This window comes from Phasianus colchicus, chromosome 1 (genome assembly GCF_987193195.1).
Source record: "Phasianus colchicus chromosome 1, bPhaCol1.hap1.1, whole genome shotgun sequence".
Classification (NCBI taxonomy): domain Eukaryota; kingdom Metazoa; phylum Chordata; class Aves; order Galliformes; family Phasianidae; genus Phasianus; species Phasianus colchicus.
In genome coordinates this window covers 51,844,902-51,865,456 of record NC_143436.1, presented here as the reverse complement: position 1 = coordinate 51,865,456, position 20,555 = coordinate 51,844,902, and the positions used below count along the sequence as shown (strand labels likewise).

At 48.7% G+C, this 20,555-nt stretch overlaps 3 protein-coding genes across 5 annotated transcripts; 1 reads left to right on the top strand and 2 right to left on the bottom strand.

Annotated features, from left to right (window-relative positions):
- Positions 1-6,265: 6,265 nt before the first annotated feature.
- Positions 6,266-9,704, top strand: LGALS1 (galectin 1). The gene is made up of 4 exons (XM_031600135.2): positions 6,266-6,405; positions 7,578-7,660; positions 8,849-9,020; positions 9,339-9,704. Exons 1-4 carry the CDS (start codon positions 6,397-6,399, stop codon positions 9,480-9,482), a joined length of 408 nt encoding a protein of 135 aa, XP_031455995.1. The 5' UTR covers positions 6,266-6,396; the 3' UTR covers positions 9,483-9,704.
- Positions 9,705-10,367: 663 nt separating this feature from the next.
- On the bottom strand, positions 10,368-12,263 carry LOC116233324 (urotensin-2 receptor-like). The gene has a single exon (XM_031600139.2). It carries the CDS (start codon positions 12,224-12,226, stop codon positions 11,231-11,233), a length of 996 nt encoding a protein of 331 aa, XP_031455999.1. The 5' UTR covers positions 12,227-12,263; the 3' UTR covers positions 10,368-11,230.
- Positions 12,264-12,267: 4 nt separating this feature from the next.
- Positions 12,268-19,949, bottom strand: LOC116233323 (arf-GAP with dual PH domain-containing protein 1-like). Of its 3 annotated transcripts, XM_031600138.2 has the most exons (11): positions 19,722-19,949; positions 18,593-18,723; positions 18,158-18,249; positions 17,987-18,069; positions 17,581-17,693; positions 16,611-16,757; positions 16,134-16,217; positions 15,725-15,787; positions 15,360-15,431; positions 14,618-14,849; positions 12,268-14,530 (listed from the first exon to the last, which is right to left on the bottom strand). In XM_031600138.2, exons 1-11 carry the CDS (start codon positions 19,807-19,809, stop codon positions 14,502-14,504), a joined length of 1,134 nt encoding a protein of 377 aa, XP_031455998.1. In that variant the 5' UTR covers positions 19,810-19,949; the 3' UTR covers positions 12,268-14,501. The 3 variants fall into 3 exon arrangements, with proteins under 3 accessions (XP_031455998.1, XP_089998598.1, XP_089998591.1); XM_090142472.1 differs by lacking the exon at positions 15,360-15,431; XM_090142465.1 differs by having other exon boundaries at positions 14,502-14,849.
- Positions 19,950-20,555: the final 606 nt, after the last annotated feature.

Genomic DNA, 20,555 nt, shown 5'->3' with positions numbered 1-20,555 from the left:
TTAAAGAATCACTAAGTTTGAAGAATACCACTAAGTTCACTTTGTCCAATCTTCAGCCCATCCCCACCACGCACACTATCCATGCCCCTCAGTGCCACATCCACGTGGTTCTTGAAAGGAGGGAGAAGTCCCTGGAGAGCAGCACAGCCCCACCACTGCAGTGCCATGTGTCTCTGGAGACCACCACCAGCAAGCACCACCAGCCCCATGGGAAGCCATGGTCCCTTCTCATGGGTGGGAGCATCACAGGATGATGCGCCCCAGCATTTCCCACTGCCTCCTATCCGCGATAGCATCAGAACACAGCGCTTTCCATCCCCAAGCAGCACGTCTCTTCTGCTTGCCATGCCTCAGGGAAGGGAGGCTGCCCAGCTGTGTCGAAACATTCTCCCATTTCAGCAGCTCATCCCAATGCAGAACAGGCATCTTAGGAGCAGGAGGGCAATTGTTCCAAACGCCTGTATTGCAGCAGGCTGCTGCTATCCAACAGGACTCAGGGCAGCCCTATAGAACGGGGCACGAAATGAGGGATGACAACTGGGACTTCTGAGGGAATGTCAGTGGGTCAAGAAGCATGCTGACTTTGGTGTGCTTTAGGGTTTCATCATCCCACCATCAAAGCCAATTCAAGTTCCCTTGCTTTGGGATCACCTTTGCAGGCTGCTTTGTACACACATCGTGGCTGAGTTTCGGTCCCATGGGTGTTGCAGGAGGAACGTGCCTGTATTCCATGAGCACACTGCTCCCCAGCCTTGGCTCCTGGAAGAGCTGAAACCAGTGCCTGGGCTGCCTCAACATGTTCCAGCACAGCACCCATTTGCAATCTGCATATTAAACACAGCAAACAAACCTCTGCCCAGTGTGTCTCAAAAGTCACTCCTAACAGACAGCAACCCCAAACAGGTAATATGCCTCAGCAGGTAGTTTAGGTTTGAAATAGAGTCAATAAATAGTAAATTTCTTAGCTACAGTGAGGGTGCTGATGTGGGTATTGCAGCAGTGTTACTGCAGTCAGCTGGGAGCCTGCAGCTCTCCTGCCCATCTGTACCCATACACCTGTGCAGTTGCATTTTCTTTCCCTTGCACTCCCAGCACTAACAATTAGCCCAGGAATATTCCTCACCTAAAACACAGGGTCATATTCCCTTTCTCTCCAGCACTGGGCTGATGTTGCAGGCCTTATGGAAATCATTAGCCAAGGTCCAGCCAAGTGGCAGCAGTGCTTTCCCTCTTGTCAGCATCTGCTGAGCTTGGAGCTCTGCTTTCACAGAATCACAGAATCACAGAATCACAGAATCGTAGGGGTTGAAAGGGACCTCCAGAGATCATCGAGTCCAACCCCCAAAAAAACATGTCACTTCTTAAAGGTCAGGATGGAAGTCTCTTCTGCAATGTCTGCACAGCAGAGCAAAGCACACTGCACCCCAACACTTCTACTTTCTTCTTTCTTTCTGTTTATTCAGAAGTATTTATTTAAGGAAAGATGGAAATTGACCACACCATTCAGAATTTGATATCTTGTTTGTTTGCTTGTTTTCAAAATAAGAAATATTATCAACTTCAAACTTCATGTCAGAGCTGGACACTCCATCTGAGCTGTACCACTGTGAGCAACATAGAATCACAGAATGGTTGGGTTGGAAGGGACCTCAAAGCCCACTCAGTCCCAGCCTGTGCTGTGTGCAGGGCTGCCACCCACCAGCTAAGGCTGCCCAGGGCCCCATCCAACCTGGCCTTGAACCTCCAGGGATGGGGCACCCACAGCTGCTCTGGGCAGCCTGTGCCAGTGAATATCTCTGGCAAAACAAAACAAAACAAAACAGAATAAAATGAAAAAAAAACTAAGGGCATCATTTCCTAAGGCATCAGGCCACCATTCTTTGGGTTGATTTGCCTTTGCTTGCTACCCTGTGCCAGATGCTCCTAAACCAAAATGCAATGGCCTGAAATCTCTCAGATAAGTCACCTGTTGTGGGGTTTACATCTGAGTTAATCAATATCTTTTTTTTTTTTTTTTTTTTTTGTACCATTAATATTTCTATCATCATTGGTGGCTTATCATTATTGTTGCATGCTAGAAGGCACCCAAATGGCATGAGGCAGCCATCTCCATGGATTGGCACAGCTGCTTCCCATCCATGACCCAGCAGCTGGTCAGGATGTTATGCCCATCCTGCAGCCTCACAGATGTCTCTAGGAAACCAGGTGCAACAAACAAGCTGTGCCTGGATGGGGTTTATGCCCTGGGGGTGAGATGGAGCCTGATATGAGCGGCCAAAGCGGGGGTGGAGGTGGGGAACCCCAATTTGGGGAACACCCCAGCAGCACTTTGAGGTGCGTCCAATACATCCCAGTGTCATTAGCATGAGCAGGAGTCATCCATGCTTCCCCAAGCTGTAATTTCAGGCTCTCCCAGATAAGTTACAATGCCTAGACACTCTTTGATAACTTTTGCAGGGTTATCTTCACCACTGGGGAACATATTTCCATTCTGATTTAATGAAAGTAGAGATCCTGGAGTCAGCAGGAGCAGGAGCCTAATAAGCAACTCTTAATCCAGGAAATTGGATGTGGTCGGAAACATTCCAGCAGGAAAGTTGGGAGATCCTGCTGTGGCTCATTCCTGATGTGAGGCTCGGAGTCTGCAAGATAATAAATCCAAGTTTAGTGCACCTAATCCTGAATTAAAGAAAAACCACAGCCCACGTAATACAAAGTGGCTAAACAGGTACAAAGATGCTCTCCCAGTCTAAAGATGTGGAAATCACAGAGGGAGTAATTGCTGCCTAAACAGGCCCTTGCCAGCTGAGGAGTGATGTGTACAGGTGGACTTTGATCACGTAGTGCATAGGCTTTTCAGCCAAGCCATTTCTCCAGTCCTCCAAGGTTTAGGCTCAGGATGCCCTCAGACAAATGTCTGACCAGGACGTTTCTTCGTTAGCTGCTGAAAGACTTGGTCAGAGCCACCCAATAGCTCAACAAGTTTGTTTTTTTTTTTTCAAGAAAAGGGTAGATGTGGCACTGAGTGACATAGTGTAGAGTGGTCACAGACGTAGGCTGATGATTAGACTAAATGGTCTTTCCAACCTTAATGAGTCTGTGATTCTGTGATGGAACGCTGAGCAGGTCAACCCTGGACTTGAAGCAGCTGGACTCAGCCCTCAGAGCTCAGGATCCATCTAGTTATGCTGATCCACAGCAGTGCGTATCAGCAAGACCAGAAGGCAGTACCTACATTAAAGCTAGCTGCAGTGATGAAACTTACCTTTTGCAATCATGTTTCCATCTTCATCCCAAGCTGAATTACAGCATCCATGTTGGAAAGGGTGGGGATGTCCATGAGAGGAGCTGGGAGCTCAAGAAGTGGTGTCACCTCAGTATGGAGAGATCAGCATTGGTGTTTTTGGCAGTAGAGGAGTGCAGGCAGAAAGCTGAGGCTCTAGAAAAAGAGCTACAGTGAGAACCATGGGCAGATTTAGTAACAGATGGGGGTCTGATTCCTCCTACAGCAATGGTGGGTCACAGCCAGAATTAGGGGTTGATCTCAAGCCCCAAAGGCAGCAGCAATTGTTTGAGAATTGTCTGGGATTTCTCACCAAACAAAGGCAATTTGCTGTTTCCAAAGAGATGGGGACATTGTGCAAGGGAAGACTAGTGAGAGGACAGTGAGCCTTCTCAGGAGCTGAGCTGTCTCTTAATCATGAAACCACAGATGCCTTTGGCCAGGACCTGAGAGGGATGCCTAACCTCTGGCATAGGACATGCTTGATGGGTCTCTCTTTGTTGTAATTTCTGGCATCGTGTTCACTTGTAAATGCAAATTTAGTCTGCCCCTGCCACAGTAGTCTGCTCTCCCACCTCACTTTCTCCTCTCCCTGTCCTGCTCAGGGCACAAGATCACAATTTGGAGAAAGCAGGTGCAGTTGTAGATACCACCTGCCTCACCATCATAGCCAAGGCTCAGGTGCTACCGAATTAACATCCCACAGACATTGCTCCTTTCTCTTTATCTGCAGCTCCCTCTGGCCAAGTAGCTTGTCATGGCCAAGGGCACCATTTGCAGCAACAGTATAAGGTCAACTCACTCCCTTCCACTTACATAAAGAAGACGTCTCCTAGCTAGAAGGCTAGAGGAGAAGAGATTTATCCCATTGATGAGATCCCACACAGCAGAATGAGCCTGTGCCACCAAGATCTGCTGTGACTTATATTCATCTTCCTCATCTCCATCCTTAGCAGATTAAATGTGCTGATAATTAGCCAGGACATCCCTTTGTTGGCTGACCAGCCAAACACTGATAAGGAATGAGGTGATGGGAGGTGAGGATTACCAAATCTAACTGTCCTGGCTCTGTCCTTCTCAACCCACAGTGGCCCTTCTCATGCCAATCCTGTCCTGAAAATAATGGGCCAATACCTCTGCATCTTCAGTGTGGTGAAGTGGGTAGGAGTGCTGCCAGGAACATGGTGAGCAAGACCTTCCTTTCCTTGAATTCATCCATGCCTCATAAGGACACTGATCCTCAACCTTTAGGTTTTGGCATCTCTCCATAGTGGCTTCAATCCAGCAGTAGGAAGGGAGACACAGAGTTGTACCAATGCTAGAAGCTCATGGCCCACAGGCAATGGGACATCCCACTACTCCCTCGCCTCAGAGACTGGATAACCTGTTGTGCTAACATCGGGCATTTTTATTCTGGACTCCTGAAAAGCCACTGGAGAGCCCTGGGCTTCAAACAGACAAGCATGGGCCACCAAAGGGAGACTTGGTTCTAAAGGTCAAATTTCCTTGATGTGAATACACTTCCAGCATCTCCTTTGGGCCCTGGGATGGTATTCCCTTTCTTGTTGTTACCTGTTATCCATGAGCTAGTCTCTAATCTTCCCAGCAGCTTTTGGAGGAACATCCTTGGGCATGCATGACTCCTGGAGCTGGTGGCTACGAAGGACAGGTTACAGCTCCCACAATCACTGCTGGAGACATGGAACTTCCCCTTCATTTTTTAAACAGCCTCCTCCATGAGTAAATATCTAGAAATTTCCCTTCGTGGTCCATCATTTCTTGCAAAGGAACAATCCCTCCTCATCCAGCCACTTGTGTCAAAGGGTGTTCAGAGATCTGGCCCAAAAGCTGGAACAATTTTGTTCCCTCCTGAGCTTTAGAAGGTAGGAGGCTCTCCCTGCTACCTCTGCTGACATTGATGGGACCAACTAGAAGTACCCAACAAGCCTCTGGGGTTCTGCAGTGACTGGGGTGAGAGAGGTGGGTTCAGTCACGTCCTCAGCCCCAAGAGATGGAGAACCAATGGGCCTCATAGAAAGGGAAGAAGAAAGCATTTCAGTGTGTTTCTGTTTTGCCTCTTCTGTTTCTTCCTCTTGAGGAAATCAAAGAGCGTCTTGTGATTTAGAGACAAATATGCAAGACAAGGAAAGATTGAAGCCACAGGCTTGGCCTGCTGCCTGAATTTTTTTTCCTCTTCTTTCAGCATAATTACAATTGAGCCATGTAGTAATTGGGTAACTTTTTCCAAAGGGATCCTTTCACCCAGAGTGAATCACGCTTGCCACAAAGAGAACACAAAGTGGAGGCAGCTAAAAGACCTATAGATCCCATAGTTTATTATAACAGAGCATTTTGCCCCCATCCCCTTGTTTCTCAGCCTTTCAGATGTGCCTAGAGTAAGTGCAAGAGACTGACACTGAGCTTTCTAGGATGAACACTCCCCATTTTTCCAAGAGGACTCCTCCAGGCTTGCAGTCCCCACGTGGTTTTGAGGGAAATTAGGGGTTCTGCAGAAGAGTGGCTGCTTTCCCTTCTTTGGATCCTCTACCTTGGTGGCAAGGTCTGGGTCAGAAGCTGGACAGCTCTATGGGACCACAAGGCTTGTTGGTATGGCTGAGACTCCCCACATCCTCTGTACCTGGACCAGAGAGAGTTTCTGAGGCACTGTATACCCTCAGTGATATTCTGACTCCTAGTTTAGTGGAGATGAGGAGCCCAGCCCCTAGACACTTTCTGCCAAGCCTTGATCCATCTGACCATTTTCCATGTGGGATGAAAGGCTTGGATAAAATACTCATTGTGAAACTATTTTCCATTGAGTTCATGGCCACACACAGCTGGATCTCCTCCTGGAGTGGCCAGCAGCCTGCTTGGAAGGGTTGGGATTAGCAGCCTGGAGAGGGGCCTGGATGAGGGAAGGAGGAGACACATCTTCCCTTCCCCCAAACGAACTCCTCCCACCTTATTCTCGATCCTATTGGTGGCTGAGGTTGGTGAAGGGCTGGCACTATTCAGCTCTCCATCTATTTAAAGGCAAGGGTGTGGTCCTGCAGCTACTTGCCTGGGACTTTTGCACCTTGGAAGAAAGGAGCATCAGCCTGCATAGCAGCACCATGTCTTGTGTGAGTAGGGAGGGAATGGGGAGGATGGAGCCCAGGAGAGGGGCTACGGGGAAGATGCTGGCTTGGCAGCAGGGTGCTTGTGCTACCCTCTACCTGCTCATCAGTCCCTGTGTTGGAGACTCTGTTAGAGCTGCGTGTCTGCTCCTAGGAGAGTCAAGATCCCTGCTGCACCTATTACAGAGGGGTGGCTGCTATTTCTTGTTCAGGCAGGATTTTTCTTTTCCCCTGCAGGATTCCTCTGGGGAGATATGTGGGGGGTCCTTGCTGGATTGGTTTCTGAGCTGGGGTAACCTGTTTTGCAGAGGTTCTGCTCCAGGGAGGCAGCTGAAGTATTATTTATTGCTTTCTGAGTGTCTCCTTTTCTGGGCTGCCCTATTGCTTGCTTCCTGGCTGCAGTTTTCATGAGTCACTCAATCATTATTTCTTGTATGAAAATGCACTCTTCTAAAGTGCCCTTCTATGAATACCAAGGACTGTTGGAGGGATGCTTGTATCAGGGAAGTGTTTGCATTTTGATTTCTTGCAGTAGTCTGAGAGGGAATAATCAGGGAGTGCCCCAAGTGCAAATGAAACTTTGGTAGAAGAAAAAATTCCTAGTATTCTTGTGGTTGCACCAGGGGACAGACTGGGCAATGAACACATATGGATATGAGTAGTAGCATACTTTCTGCTTGACAAAATGCAGAAAGGTGCATGCAAATTTCTCGCAAATGTTAAATTTTCAGCAAGTAAGCCCCTGGACAAAAGGGAGTGGAATGTCTGAGCTCTTGGACTGAAGCAAGGCTTGAGGCCCAAATCCGAGCCAGGGGAACAGAGTAGAGGCTCCATCCCTGCACAGCCAGGTTTCTTGGGATGACATGAGACCTATACAGTACATGGGTGTGTTTGGGACAGAATGGGTGTGATGGGAGCTTGCAGGTACTTTCACTCACTGCCATGAAATATAGATATGTTGATGACAGCAGCAAAGGAGAAGGTTGGGAAATCAGGCACATGGTTTGTCTGATTGGAGTGACTTCTCTGGGGTGTCCCATGTGCCTTGCCCTAGGGAAAGGGAGTGTCCCTGTCTCTCCCTTGGTCCAAGGCACTGTACTACACTGAGGCAGCAAGGAGAGCTGCCAAAATGAGGGAGCTAGCAGGTGTTGAGCTAATGTCTCTGCCTCCACGTTCAGCAGGGACCAGTGTGCACCAACTTGGGTCTCAAGCCTGGCCAGCGCCTCACTGTCAAGGGGATAATCGCACCGAATGCCAAAAGGTAAGCTGAGCTGTGCCACCCGGGTGTGGCCAAAGCACCATGCTGAGTTGGCTTCTGCTAGTGGGGACAGAAGGAATCCCCTCCCTTGGGTGGGAGTGGAGCAGCTTTGAAAAGGGTTAACATCAGCAGTGTTTCCCGGTGAGTCATTGCCTAATGCACTTTGCAGACATGCTCTACTGCCAAGGGACTAAGCCAGAGCAGATGTGAAGCTCCAGCTGCACGCACTGGCAGTGACCACATCCTCTATAGCATAGAGTAAAGGAAATGGAAGCTCAATCTATACTGAGATGTGGCTTGAGACCATCCTAAAAGCCACATCCTTTCCCCTGCATGAAGGATGCCCAGGAGCACCATTTCTGTACTTTGCTGTCTTGGGCAGACTACAGCTCAAGCAGCTGGGGACATCTTAGGTGTTCTGCTGTCATGGATGCTCTAAGCCACAGACCCATAATGATGCCAGTGATGAAACTACTGGTCCCACTGGAGGTGATAGTGTGGTCTCAGGGTGTTCATCCAGTAGAGATGCCTGTTGTATGCTGGTGGGGAAGGAATGGGGAAAAAGTAGTGAGTGGACAGGTGCACTAGAAGTGCTCCTATCTTTGCAGAGATCAGTGGCTGGGGCCCAGGGTTGGGGACTCTGCAGTAGTTCCCAACCCACATGCAGCTCTGCTATTGGCAGAACTCCTTGTTAGGTGAGGTGGAGCCTGGAGTGCTGTACCAGCACTAGCGGTGTTCCAGGAAACATGTCCCAGCTCTTCCCAGTGCCTTTGAAGTTTGATACTGTCAGCGTGAAGCCTCCTGGGCTTTCTCTTGCCAAATAATATTCCTTCCCACTTCTCATCTCAGTAAGAGGCCTGGAGGCAAGGTGGACAGCAGGCTGGGAAGTTGTTTCCTCCCACTACCATTGCAAGATGCTTTGGGATAGCTAATGAGATGGCAATTACTGCAGCTGCCTGCAGGGTGGGGAGAAGCTGTGGCTGTCAGGCAAAGTGCAGCACCAGCTAACTGTTTAGGGCTGAAAGGAACACAGTGACAAGTAACTTCTAGGGAGTTGGTTTGGGTGCAGAGTAACTCCATGTTCAGGGCTGCACAGCAAACCTGAACAGTGCACCCTCAGCTGGGCTTGACAGAACAGACCTAGACTCAGTGTGCAGCATGCAACACGGTGTTTGTCTCCTTTCTTTGCAGCTTTGTGATGAATCTGGGCAAGGACTCAACCCACCTGGGACTTCACTTCAACCCCCGCTTTGATGCTCATGGTGATGTGAACCTCATTGTGTGCAACTCAAAGAAAATGGAAGAATGGGGTACAGAGCAAAGGGAGACAGTCTTCCCTTTCCAGAAGGGAGCTCCTATAGAGGTAAAGCCTGGGATACACTCTCCATATGTACTGTACTCTGAGCTGGCTCAGAGGTGGGTGGCTTCTCCTGCTTGGTCAGTGCTACCATCCAGATCTCTGAGCAGTAGCAAAGGGTGGGAATCAAATGTGCAAGCTCTGTAGCTCCAAGGGATGTTACTGTTGAACTGAGCAAGGAATAGGCGTCACTTGGAAGACTAGAAGAACACTCCTGCTGCTGAAGATCAAGTTATGCTGTTGAGTGTGTTCACTCTGCAGAATGGGAAAGGCTTGAGGGTATCCTGACAGAAGTTTTCTCTGACTCTTCCATTTGTTTTGCAGATCACTTTCAGCATCAACCCAAGCGATGTGACTGTCCACCTGCCAGGCCACCAGTTCTCATTCCCCAACCGGCTCGGTCTCTCTGTCTTTGACTACTTTGATACACATGGAGACTTCACGCTCCGGTCTGTCAGCTGGGAGTAACTCCTCACATCTGTCTCAAAATTTAAAAAAAAAAAAAAAAAAAGCAATCAATAAATGTTTTCTTCTATTTGGTCTCAAGAATTAATCTTATATCACAAACCAACAGGGTTGGACAACTGGGGAACTTGGGGTTGTAATAACTTACTGTGTTGGAAGGTCAGATGTGAGCGGGAGTGACTAAATGCAGCATTGTCTCAAAAGTCATGGTGGGAAAGGGGAAGGTAGGTGGTGGCAAAAGCATGGGAAGGCAGAAAGTGAAAAGCCCAGGAAGAGTCTGAGTGGGAAACAGTGTTATGGCCAGATACTACTGGGGGGGGGGAAGTGGAAGGGTACCTTTGGCAAAGACTCTTTTGGTCTGATGCTATGTAAGCTGTAAGCACTGACTAGTGCTGCTGGGAAGGCTGTGCCTTGATAGAAGAACACTATCTTTGGGACCTTGCTTCTAGGCTGGGCTACAAGCAAGGTGAAGGACAAACACTTTGATGTCCTACAAGGGTATCCTGCAGGCCTGGCCAGGCTGATTCTTCTGATTAGGCAGTTACAGAGCAGCTGGTGCACAGGAGCTTGTTCCTAAGCCAGCAGCACTTCCCATTCTTTTTCCATAATTCATGAGGATTTGCCAGATGCTGTGTCTCAGGGACTCATGCAGGGTAAGGTTCAGCTGCTAGGAAATGTGGACTAGGGAAGAGAAGCTGTGCTCAAGATGGACTTTTGGAATGGGAGGCAGGAATACTTGGGGTGTACAAGCAGGTTGAGGCTCTTAAGCCAGATCTCTTGGAGCCTCCTGCTGTTCAAAGCCAGTCTGCTCTGTATGATCGCAGCCTGGTCTTTAAGGCTACGTCTGTGACAGTAAGAACAGCATCTAGTATTGCCACCCTGTGCACAGACACTGCATGGGCAGTGTTCTTTCCATGGGGTGATATGGGTAAGGTTGTCTTGTCTGGGAATAAGAAAGTTTAGCTGTATGGAATTGAGCTGTGCTGGGCTGGATGGACTCAAGATGTAAGACCTGGCTCAGTTTATGTAACTGAATTTGTCACAACCTGGGGTAATTCAGCAGGACAGAGGGCTGGGGATGTCCTTGACCACAGCAGGGACACAGTGCTGGTGATAGGCCCTTTAATGAACTCTTACGAAGGGCAACCTCACACATAGCACAGTGTCTTCAAGCTGCATTTGGGATTCATTTTTCAGAAAGATTCTTCAAAAATATTGGTGAGAGTGAGGGGAAGGAAATTGAATGAAATTTTCACCACAGGCTGGGGATGAATCTTATTCAGGTCTCCCGCTAGCGTGGCTGCTTCTTCAAGTGACTCACTGCTCCCATGATATTTGTGAGTCACTGTTGTCTGGGCTTTGTTACAGCTCTGTCCGTTGCCAGAGAGGCGGTGAGGGCGGTTGGGCTCCTTGGAGATATAATTAAGGCATATAGAAGCTGACTACACCCCTTCACCCACTCTGGCCTTGCATAGCGTGAAGGCTGGAGGATTCCTCACACACGCTAGAACTGGGATCCCTGGGAAGATCACCCTCAAGCAGTTTTGCAAAAGGCATGAAGGAGAACATGCCAGATTGATGACAAGGATGGAACACACCACAAGACAGCACATAAGACAACACTTTTATTTCATTACTCAACCCTCACAAAAGCCTGGGAGATATCCCTCACTCAGGGCACTGCTTATCACCCAGGGCTCCCCCTGCTATTCGCCATGAGCCCCAACATTTACACAAAAGCCAGGAGGGTGCTACAGCCTCCTAGTGCATTTGGGATGCCGGCGGTAGCTACTGGCTAGCAGGGTATAAAGGAAGGGATTGATACAGCTGTTGCCATAGGCGAGGCAAGTGACACCAAAGTTAAGATAGGCCTGGGCAGTGGGGCCCATGCCTATGCCCTCATGCTGGTATAGCCCAGCCAGTTGCCAGCCCCAGAAGGGGAGGAAGCAGGCCCAGTAAGCCACTACAATGGCAGAGATCCTGGAGGAGAGACGCTGGGAGGGAGCCCGGCCGGCCACTGACAGTCCTGGGTGCCAGGTGGAAGAGCGGTACACCCGGGCCAGGAGAGTGTAGACAATGATCAGCACCACACCGGGCACCAGGACGCTGGTGGCAAAGAGCACCGTCAAGTAGAGCCGGAAGGCTGCTGGCGTCCACGTGGGGATGCAGATGCGCTTGTTGGGACCATCGCCCTCCCGCAATTGGGTCATTGCCATCATGGGGGCCGTAAGCAGGAAGGCAAGGAGCCAGAGGATGGCACTGGCTGGCTTGCGATAAGCGCTGCCAGCCCGCCTGGCCCGCAGCGGCTTGGTTACTGCCCAGTACCTCTCCAGGCTCATGGCGGTCAGGAGGAAAATGCTGGCATGCATAGTGAGGAGGTCCAAGCTGAACAAAAGTTTGCAGCCCACATCTCCAAAGAACCAGTCATGGGTGAAGTAGGTGCAGACCACGAACGGGATGGTGGTGAGGTACAGGAGGTCAGCCAGGGCGAGGTTGATCACATAGACCCCCAAGGAGCCTGCTGAGCGGCCTGCCACTTTGCCAGAGGCCACCAGCACCGTGTAGATGTTCCCCACCATCCCAACGAGGCACATGAGCAGCAGCACTGTGCCCAGCGGCCCTGTCACCGAGCTGTCCCCTCCTAGAACGCTGCTGATGTCATCCTCACCGCTGCTTTCCTCTAAGAAGCTGCCACCCTCAGGGTCCTCTCCAGGCGTTACACTGATGAGGGAAGAGTTGCAAGACATCTTTGGGGATGCAGTGAAAGAGCAGTCAGGCTGCTGGAGACCCTCTCCTTCCTCCTGCCTTCCCTGCCTGCTGACACAGCTACTTCTAACAAAAGCAGCCAAGGAAGGGATGAACGGCACAAACTCAGCAAACCTAAGTCTCCAGAGAAGTCTATTCCTCACCTCCAGCCATCCAGTCTATTTTGCCAATCTTGTTCACCACAAGTGCCGTCTGCTGGTTTTTCTCACGCTGAAAAAGGGACACCTCCTCCCCTTCAAGACTGATAGGTGCAAAGAAATGTCTGCCAGAGAAGAGGAAATGTCTGTCTTCTTCACCAGCTTCTTCACTTGTTGCTCCTCCAGTATTCGCTGGGCAGAAAATCAGCAGACTCTATGGACAAGTGCATTCCTCCTTCCCTCAAGTCTCGGTGTTCTCTCAGCTCTGCTGCTGGGTAAGTGTCCCCCCAACCCAGCCCTAGAGAGCTGCCTTGCCCACTGCACAGGAATGCATCTGACTCAGCTTCACACACAGGTGTGAATGTGGTCCCAATTTGTACTGAGCTGCTAGTCACCAGCTGAGGATCCAAGGGGAGCTCCTGTTTTAGATGATACATTCCTTCTTCCCCACTGCCTTCTTCCTTCTCTCCTCCTTTTTCTTTACTCCCTTTCTTTTCCCCATTCCCTCTTGCTCAGTTTTCCTCCTTTGAAGGAAGATTTAATGAAAGATAAGACTTCTGAGTCTGGCAGGAGGGAAAAACAATTGAAGCTTTAAGAGAGAAACAAGGATCAGCCCTAAAAACTGAAAAAAACTGATGCTGCCCTCTGACCCTTAGCTAAGCTAGGGTAAGAGGGCCTGCCCCGCACTCATGGCCAAAGACCTCCTGAGGTGTAGTCAATGCATTTAGTCCCTAGTCTTGCTATCAAAGACCCCCACAGACCACTAAAGATCTCCCATTCTTATAGCCAGACACTCTCCCACCCTTGTCATTAGTAACCATCAAGCTCCTAAAGATCAAGGGGCTATTTATTTCAGTTCCACTCCTTCCTTCTTCTCTCCAAAGGCCACCCTCCTCCTCCTTTAAGATTCCCTTCACCTGCCTCACAAGACCAGGAAGCAGAAGTGTGTGGGGCAGCACTGCCTTCTACTGGAGTATCACAATATGACATTTGTTCTGCAAGGCTCTTTGTGCCAAGCACTGCCCTGCTCTCCTTTCCCCACATCCGAGCCTCGTTTGTCTGAGAGAGACATGCATAAGACTTCCCTTATACACTACTGCATAAATGTATATGTAAATTACATATACATATGTAATGTACAGGTCAGAAAGCAAGTGCCAGGACTTTGACATCCAGAGAATAGGGTGGTAGATACTCCTGTATTCCTAACTTCAGACATCAACCCCTAGGCTGTATTAGATTCAACAGTGTGTCTGAAGTCTGTAGAAGACATGCTATTGACTGCTCACTGCAGGAGCCAGCCTCTCTCCATTGGTTTAACTACAGAGACTCAAATCTGACAGCTGAACTTCAATAACATGAATGTCCCTCACAATATCTTCTCTAGGGCAGTATTTCATCTCTTACCACTTTTTTCTTATGCACACATGTACACTGTCCATTTACATATACATACATAACTGCTGTTTCTGAGCTCAGGAGCAATCAGAAAATGATCTCCATACAAACATGGTCTGAAGCTCTCAAGCCCATATAGATGGGAAGAAACACATCTCACACGACTGCTAGATTAAATCTTTTACACGACCTTTTTCAACTGTAGCTCTAGATGATTAAATAACCAGATGTTTCACATCTCTGTCACCAGCAGAGAAGCCACTTCTTGTAATGAAAGTCTCTCCTAGTCCAGCAGCCTCTACAGCCAACTGAGCATTATCTCCAGTAAAGCAGCTGTTTTCTTGTACAAGGTTAAACCTTGTGCATTCTTGCATAAGGCCACCCACAGTTTTCTGCAAATGTGATGCTAGGTCCCATGTCCATCACAGCAAGTGCTAAGTTTTTGAGGCCCTATCAACAGGCAAGGCCTGTCAACATCCAGTCAGATCACAGCAGTTTACCACTGACAGTTTGCACTGAGGATTCAGTCTCACAGAGTCTTGGACTTGAAGCAGCTTAAAAAGAAGATTGTTCTTGGAGAGAAAAAAAAAAAAAAAAGTGCTTCAAAGAGTAGGCTGCAAGAGCACTGTGTTTCTCCGACATCAATCTTCTCTCCTCTTCTGACAGCCCACCCAACAGGACCAGGTGGAGTTAAGTTACAGCAAGGTTCCTGCCCAGCTTTCTATGATTTAAACTTGAAGTAGGCTTCAACTGTAGAGAAGAAAAAAGGCAGTGCTTTAGGGCAATACTCTGTGGCAGAGCAACAAGAGGAGAAAGAAACATCATCCAAGCACTTACTAGCATATTCCTGTGGTGTCATGGCCTGGTTGATGATGCTTGTGAAAGCTGTGATCCAGTCCAGCTGGTCAGCCTCTGTCTCACACGTGAAGAGGTATTCTCGGTCAGGCGTGACAATGGTGATGCCATAGGGCCAAGAGAAGTTGCCTTGTGTCCCTGAAGGCAATCCCTTCTGGACGCTATAGCCATTCTCTCTGCTGCCCACAAACACCTCACCCTTAGCAAATGCATCCTGCACATCCAGAGGGAAAGAGAGGGATTAACAGTACCCAGGAAGAACCAACTAATAATAGCAGTGCTCCTATGGGCAGCAGGAGAATGGGTAAGGATCAAAGAGGTAGCAGCAAAAAGACCTGAAGCTGTTCAGGAGATTAAGAACTGGGAGGCTATGCCCAAAGACAGTGACTGAAAGGAAAATTTAGGAGAACAGATCTCAAGAGGTCTGAGAGAGGGAAAGCTGCATCTGCCTCTCCATCAACACCTTCCATGGTATTCCCCTTGACACCACGACCTTTACACCACAACCTTCCCTGTTCCCATTGTTTGCAGGCAGTAAGCGAACAAAGAAAGTGTAGGATGAACAAAGTGGGATGGAAAGGGGAAGACCTAGAGTCCATACAGAGCCACTGGGAAACCCACAAGCCTCCCTTACAACAGAGCAAAGCAAAGAAGCAAGACTCAGTGCTGACCCTGCCCTCAGCACTGTTGCCTACAGCTGTCAGAGGTCGGATCTCGCCCTCACCAAAGGGTCCTTGAAGTACATGAGTCTGCGGTGATCCAGTGTGAACCAACGCTTCTTAAAAGCCTCTCTCTGCTGTAAAGGGAAGAGGTGACATACGTAAGGTGACAGTGCCCTCTGCCGTGAGCAGTGCGAATGGATGCCCAAAATTCATCACAACTGCTTGAACCAAGCCCCTGCCTTAATAGCAGCCTTCTTTCTCCCTTTAAGCTGAGAGCGAGGAACAGAAAGCAATTTTTCAGTCCCACTGTAGTGTCAAAAGAATAGGGGGGAGAGATGGGGAAACTGGGAAAAAAAAAATGGAGTATGGAAAATCAATGGCTCTCTGGCAGGTTCCTGTTAGATTTCTTCACCCACAAGCAGCTCACCTTGGGACCTGTCTTCTCCATGTATCCTTCCTTCAAGAAGTTTCTTGTCAGCCGGCTTTTAATCTGACAAAAAGTTAAGAGTAACATTCACTTAGCAACGTTGCTTTGCTGTTCACTTTCAACCCCATGGCCTTCCTTCTGTTTGCCCAAATTCAGCTCCCTTTTAAATTCATGTTTGTAGAACTGCCTTAGCCAGGAGTCACTTTGGTCTCCAGCGTGCCCAGAAATAGGAGAAATGAGCTGCTCTCTGCCATCCCAGGCTCCTGTATGCACACTTTCTCATTTCTCTATCTAAACACTGCAATTTCCACTTCTGTGCCTGGGGATCTAATAATAACTAATGGGCTCTTTTATCAGAGCAACCGAACATCAGCAAGAGACTCAGCACTGCACTCTAGTGCTGCCTTACCTCATTATCGCTGGCTATGGGAAATGCTACCTTCAGATAATGGAACTGCACGGACCGAATGGCATTGAACCAGTCCACTACCTCCTGAAAATAAAACAGGAGAGAACAGAAAGCTTAGGGACAGCCATAGTGAGACACTCAAATTCATCCAGCTGCACCCTAACATTATGTCAGCTGCAAAAACAGCCAGCTTTCCATTCTCCGGGCCTCAGCCTCACACACACATACAGACAGCACAGGCAGTACATCTGCACACCTTCTGCAGCAGCTCCTCCCACAAAAACCCACTCAGCCAGTGCTCTTGCTCTGCTCCCTGCAGCAAAACTCTGTCACAGTCCAGAATTCTCAACCTGTTTATCTACAGCAATTCCCACACATGCACACACCTTCTATCCCAACTCATTCCTCAGACTACTCGGTATCAGTTAATTCTCCAATGAGCTCAATGTCTTTGCAGTATGATGCTAAACAATATACCTTTCCACTTTTATGGTAGACAAATATATTCCGAGTCTTGTTGTCTTTGAGATAGGTGATCTGCAAGCCATTGGGGTTCCCAATCTTCTCTGGTTGGAATGTAGCATTGATGACATCTATTTTGACATTGATTTTGGGTTCTTTGGCCTGAGAACAGAATGGCATTGATCATGCATGAGCAATTCTAGTGGAAAAGCAATCTAAGTGACTGACTTAGTAGGATAAAGCAGGGTTAGAAGGTCTTAAAAATGTAGTAACTGCCCCTTCCCATCGAAACAGTTGTTGTACACATTCTCTTTGCTATGTGGCATGCCCAAATAATGGCTCAGCCCCTCCAGTCTAAATTTGAGCTGTGCCTACTCTGGGACAACCAGTGAGATGCTAAAAGTGCTGAAAGTCTGACTTTACAGCTGACCTGGTCTAAAGGCTAACTGGCCCCAAAAGGAAAGACTTTACACCTAGCCCTCCCTACCCTAAGCCATTCCCTCACTTGTGGCAGTATACTAGCATTTGTCCCATTTATTTCAGGGAGACAAACTAGCAGAAAAGCCCTACTTAAAATAAAGGGTTTTTGGCAACTTAGTTCACAGTAAGGTGAGGTTGGTTCCAAGGACAGCACATGGTTGTACAGCCAGGCAAATGGACTAGAATGAAATGAAAGATCAACATTTCGATCAGCAGTGAGATTGCAGGACTGTATCTCAGTCCTGCACTCTGAGATTCACCAGTGAGACAAGAAAAGAGGAGTCTCATGGAAGTGCCATTGCTTCCCTGCCATGAGCAAAAAAAACTGTTGAAGAGGTAAGGATGTGGAAAAGCATGAAGGGAAGATGCAGGGAAAATGTCAGCAGTTGGAAGGGAATCCCTCTTCTATGATGTATTACTATCTCTGGCCTGGATGAGTAAGGAAATCTCACAGAGATAGAAGAGTTTCCATAACCCATAGCCCTGAGTTGACCACCATACTCACATCCTGCTTGGTGAAATACTTTAGACATCCCTCCCTCTCTGACAACAGGAACTTGCGGGGTTGGAACTGCCCGCTGTCTCGACCTCGCTTCCAGAGGATGCCTTCCTTCACCCCTAGGAGCAGAAAGGTCAGTTTGAAGAACATCCCCCCAAGAGGAATCCACCAGCAAAGCAAATGGTTTTGAGCAACATCAGTTGGTAATACCATGCTTGGAAACAATTTACAGCAGTGCCTAACTACACTTCCTGCAATTTAAACAACTCCAAGCCCATGCTCTGTACCTATCAGGCAGGTACTTGGGAGTACTTGTGGGATTTGCAGCACTGATGAGCTTTCTCCTCACGGTGCTCAAAAGCTTCCAGGAAAGGCAACAGGCAGCAATTCTGACGTTATGCCCTGCTCTTACCATCTGTATACAGCAGCTGTTTTCCAAGCTCAGTGAACTCTTTCCGTTCGTATTTGGCCCGTATCCACTGTTCTCTCAGCACCCTGCAAGAAGAGGTGACAGGTAGCTTAGAAACAAACTACAGCAATCCAGAACTGCCCTCCCCCTTTTCATTTGTATGCAGCAACTTACTGGCAGTCATTGTAGGTTGGCTGGTAATAGTAAATAGGGATGTGAGCTTCATACATGGCCTTAGTCACAGCATTCCCATGCTTGGCCAGAAACTGCAGTTAGAAAGAGAGTTAGTGCCTTCTCTTTGATGTAGACTCATGTTGTGTCTAGATGGAGCTGGCAAGTGAGAAATCAGTAACCATGAGCAATAAAGACCCTGAATGTTGGCAAGATATGATGCAAGAGATCTGTGCCAGCCATAAAGTAATAGGACACAAACAGGCACTCAAGGCAAGCACATCCTCCCTCTCCCAGCAATTTAAGAGGAATTATCCCCAGTTGCACACACGTAGCAAAGTTACACTAATCTCCAACTTTGTGAGGCCAAAGGCCAAAAGAAGAGTTGGTGTACAACCTAGACCCAACCCCAACATACTAGTGGGACAAAGTTCTCACCTGCACCTGAGCATCATCCCAGTGGTCCATCTTCAGGGATTTGACTTTGCTGATGCTAGGGATGTTCCGGTGAATTCCTGAGCAGCTAAGGCATATAAAGACACCCAAGGTAGAGGATGCCCAGTCAGGATCTGAGGGCATAAAAAAGGGGCGAAGGTATGACTAGAAGTGGTAAATTCCTTGGGGAGATATGCCTCAAATGAGAATGCATTACTGAGAAATGGAGATCTTGGTAACCATGGTTTCAGCTGAGCTGACTAATTAACCAAGCGTACAGAAGGCAGTCTGGAAAAAGCATAATGCTGCTGCATTCCTCCTGCTTCAACTGCTTAATCTGAATCTCTATTAACTTGAACCTTCCAAAGCGCTCTGCAAACTCCCTTTGGGTAAAGAATCATCTGAGACTCCAGGAGCTGTTTCGTGCAAAAGAGCAAACCCACAATATATTTAGCTCAGGAAGTGAAAAGCAACTGTAAAATCGGAATTCTCAGGGGAAAGTTTAAGAAGGTAAAGTGGTACTAATTAGACAAATTAATTTGTCTTGGATGGTACAACCCACACGTTCCTTTTGGAAGAAGTGCAACGGTCATTTTTAGCAGTACTGGTAGACTCCAAACCAGTACCCTTTGGAGAGGATAAGCTCTTCAGTACAAGAAACCTCCCAGGTTGTCCATGGCAAGTTGTCAGTTCAGAGCTGAGTCAGAGACAAGACAATGCCCTCCTGAATCATGCCTTTTTTCTGGAGCAGTTAGGTTTCCACTGGGAACTTTCCTCTCAGGTCCTGACTGGGCATGACTTTGATTTGTGTCTGAACCAACACTACTGCAATCCACAGTGCTGCAGCTTCAGCGCTGCCGCATCCCTTTCCTTCTTTCCACCAGCACTGCGGCAGCATCTCCTTTGTCTTCCCTTCTCCCCCACTTCTGGGGCCCCCTACAGCCTGGACAGATGGAATCAACTCATACAATACTGCTGGGTTTTGCACAGGTTCCAACAACCATCCCCTAGCATCACTCCTTCCCATTCTCATACGCCCCAAGGCACTGAGCTGGCCACAATGGCTACTAGAGACCAAACCCAGTCCGTTCTTCTGACCCATCCTCAGAAGATCCAGCCCTCAGGGACTCACCCGGCTTCCCGCAGTCTGCACACAGTGAGTTTTCTGCTCTTCTCCACACCTCCCTCAGGGCCTTCATGCTCTTATCACCTCCAGCCATGGTGTCAAATTGTCACCCCCTTGGGCAAGGCAGGTGCCTGTGTCTTCTGCACTTGCAGTGCACCCTGAGGGAGAAGGAGCCACCAGCAGGCCTTGCAGGAAGGCAGGAGAAGCCCTGAGATTAATGGAATGAATATGCAGGCCTAATGGTGCACCTGAGCCGGCAGGGAACAGGCTGGGGCAAAGAGGCCGAAGTGCACCCAGGCTGGGAGAAAAGAGGAGGAGGAGGCAGCCGAACCCATGGGCGTGGAGGGAAGTGCAGTAATTAACCACAGAACTGGTTTTTCCGCATTTCTGCTGGGGAAGAGGACTGGCCAGGAAAAGAACCCCAGTAGCCAGAGAGCTGATAAAGACAAGGTGACCTGGGATGAGGCAGCAGTTCTTGCCACACTCTGCGAGTTGACCCTGCCAACGCTTTCCTTCACAACACTTGTGGAGCTTCCGCTAAAGTCAGCTGGCTGCTAAACAAGAGTTACACTCATTAAAGCGAGGACGGGAGGTCATGAGAGGTTCAAGAGTTCAGCTAAAGCCAACCCAGCCAGCCAGCAGTGGGACCAATCCCCACAACTGCTCCCGCATCTTGGAAACAGCCTCAGAGCTGAGATCTATCCTCACGCACACCTCCCAGGGCTAAGTAGCACAACACAGACACCACCGCACAACGACGCGCTACTTAGAAATAATGTTTTTATGAGAGAGGCGCCTAGGCACAAAATGGCGGCCGGGGGACGGCCCTCACAGCGCCAC

Coding starts and splice junctions, on each gene's coding strand:
- LGALS1 (XM_031600135.2), top strand. Junction 7,661..8,848: donor ATCGCACCGAATGCCAAAAG/GTAAGCTGAGCT, acceptor CTTTCTTTGCAG/CTTTGTGATGAATCTGGGCA. Junction 9,021..9,338: donor AGAAGGGAGCTCCTATAGAG/GTAAAGCCTGGG, acceptor TTTGTTTTGCAG/ATCACTTTCAGCATCAACCC.
- LOC116233324 (XM_031600139.2), bottom strand. CDS start 12,226: ATGTCTTGCAACTCTTCCCTCATCAGTGTAACGCCTGGAGAGGACCCT.
- LOC116233323 (XM_090142465.1), bottom strand. CDS start 19,809: ATGGCTGGAGGTGATAAGAGCATGAAGGCCCTGAGGGAGGTGTGGAGA. Junction 17,694..17,986: donor ACAGCTGCTGTATACAGATG/GTAAGAGCAGGG, acceptor TTCTGCTCCTAG/GGGTGAAGGAAGGCATCCTC. Junction 15,432..15,724: donor TGGAGAAGACAGGTCCCAAG/GTGAGCTGCTTG, acceptor TTCCCTTTACAG/CAGAGAGAGGCTTTTAAGAA.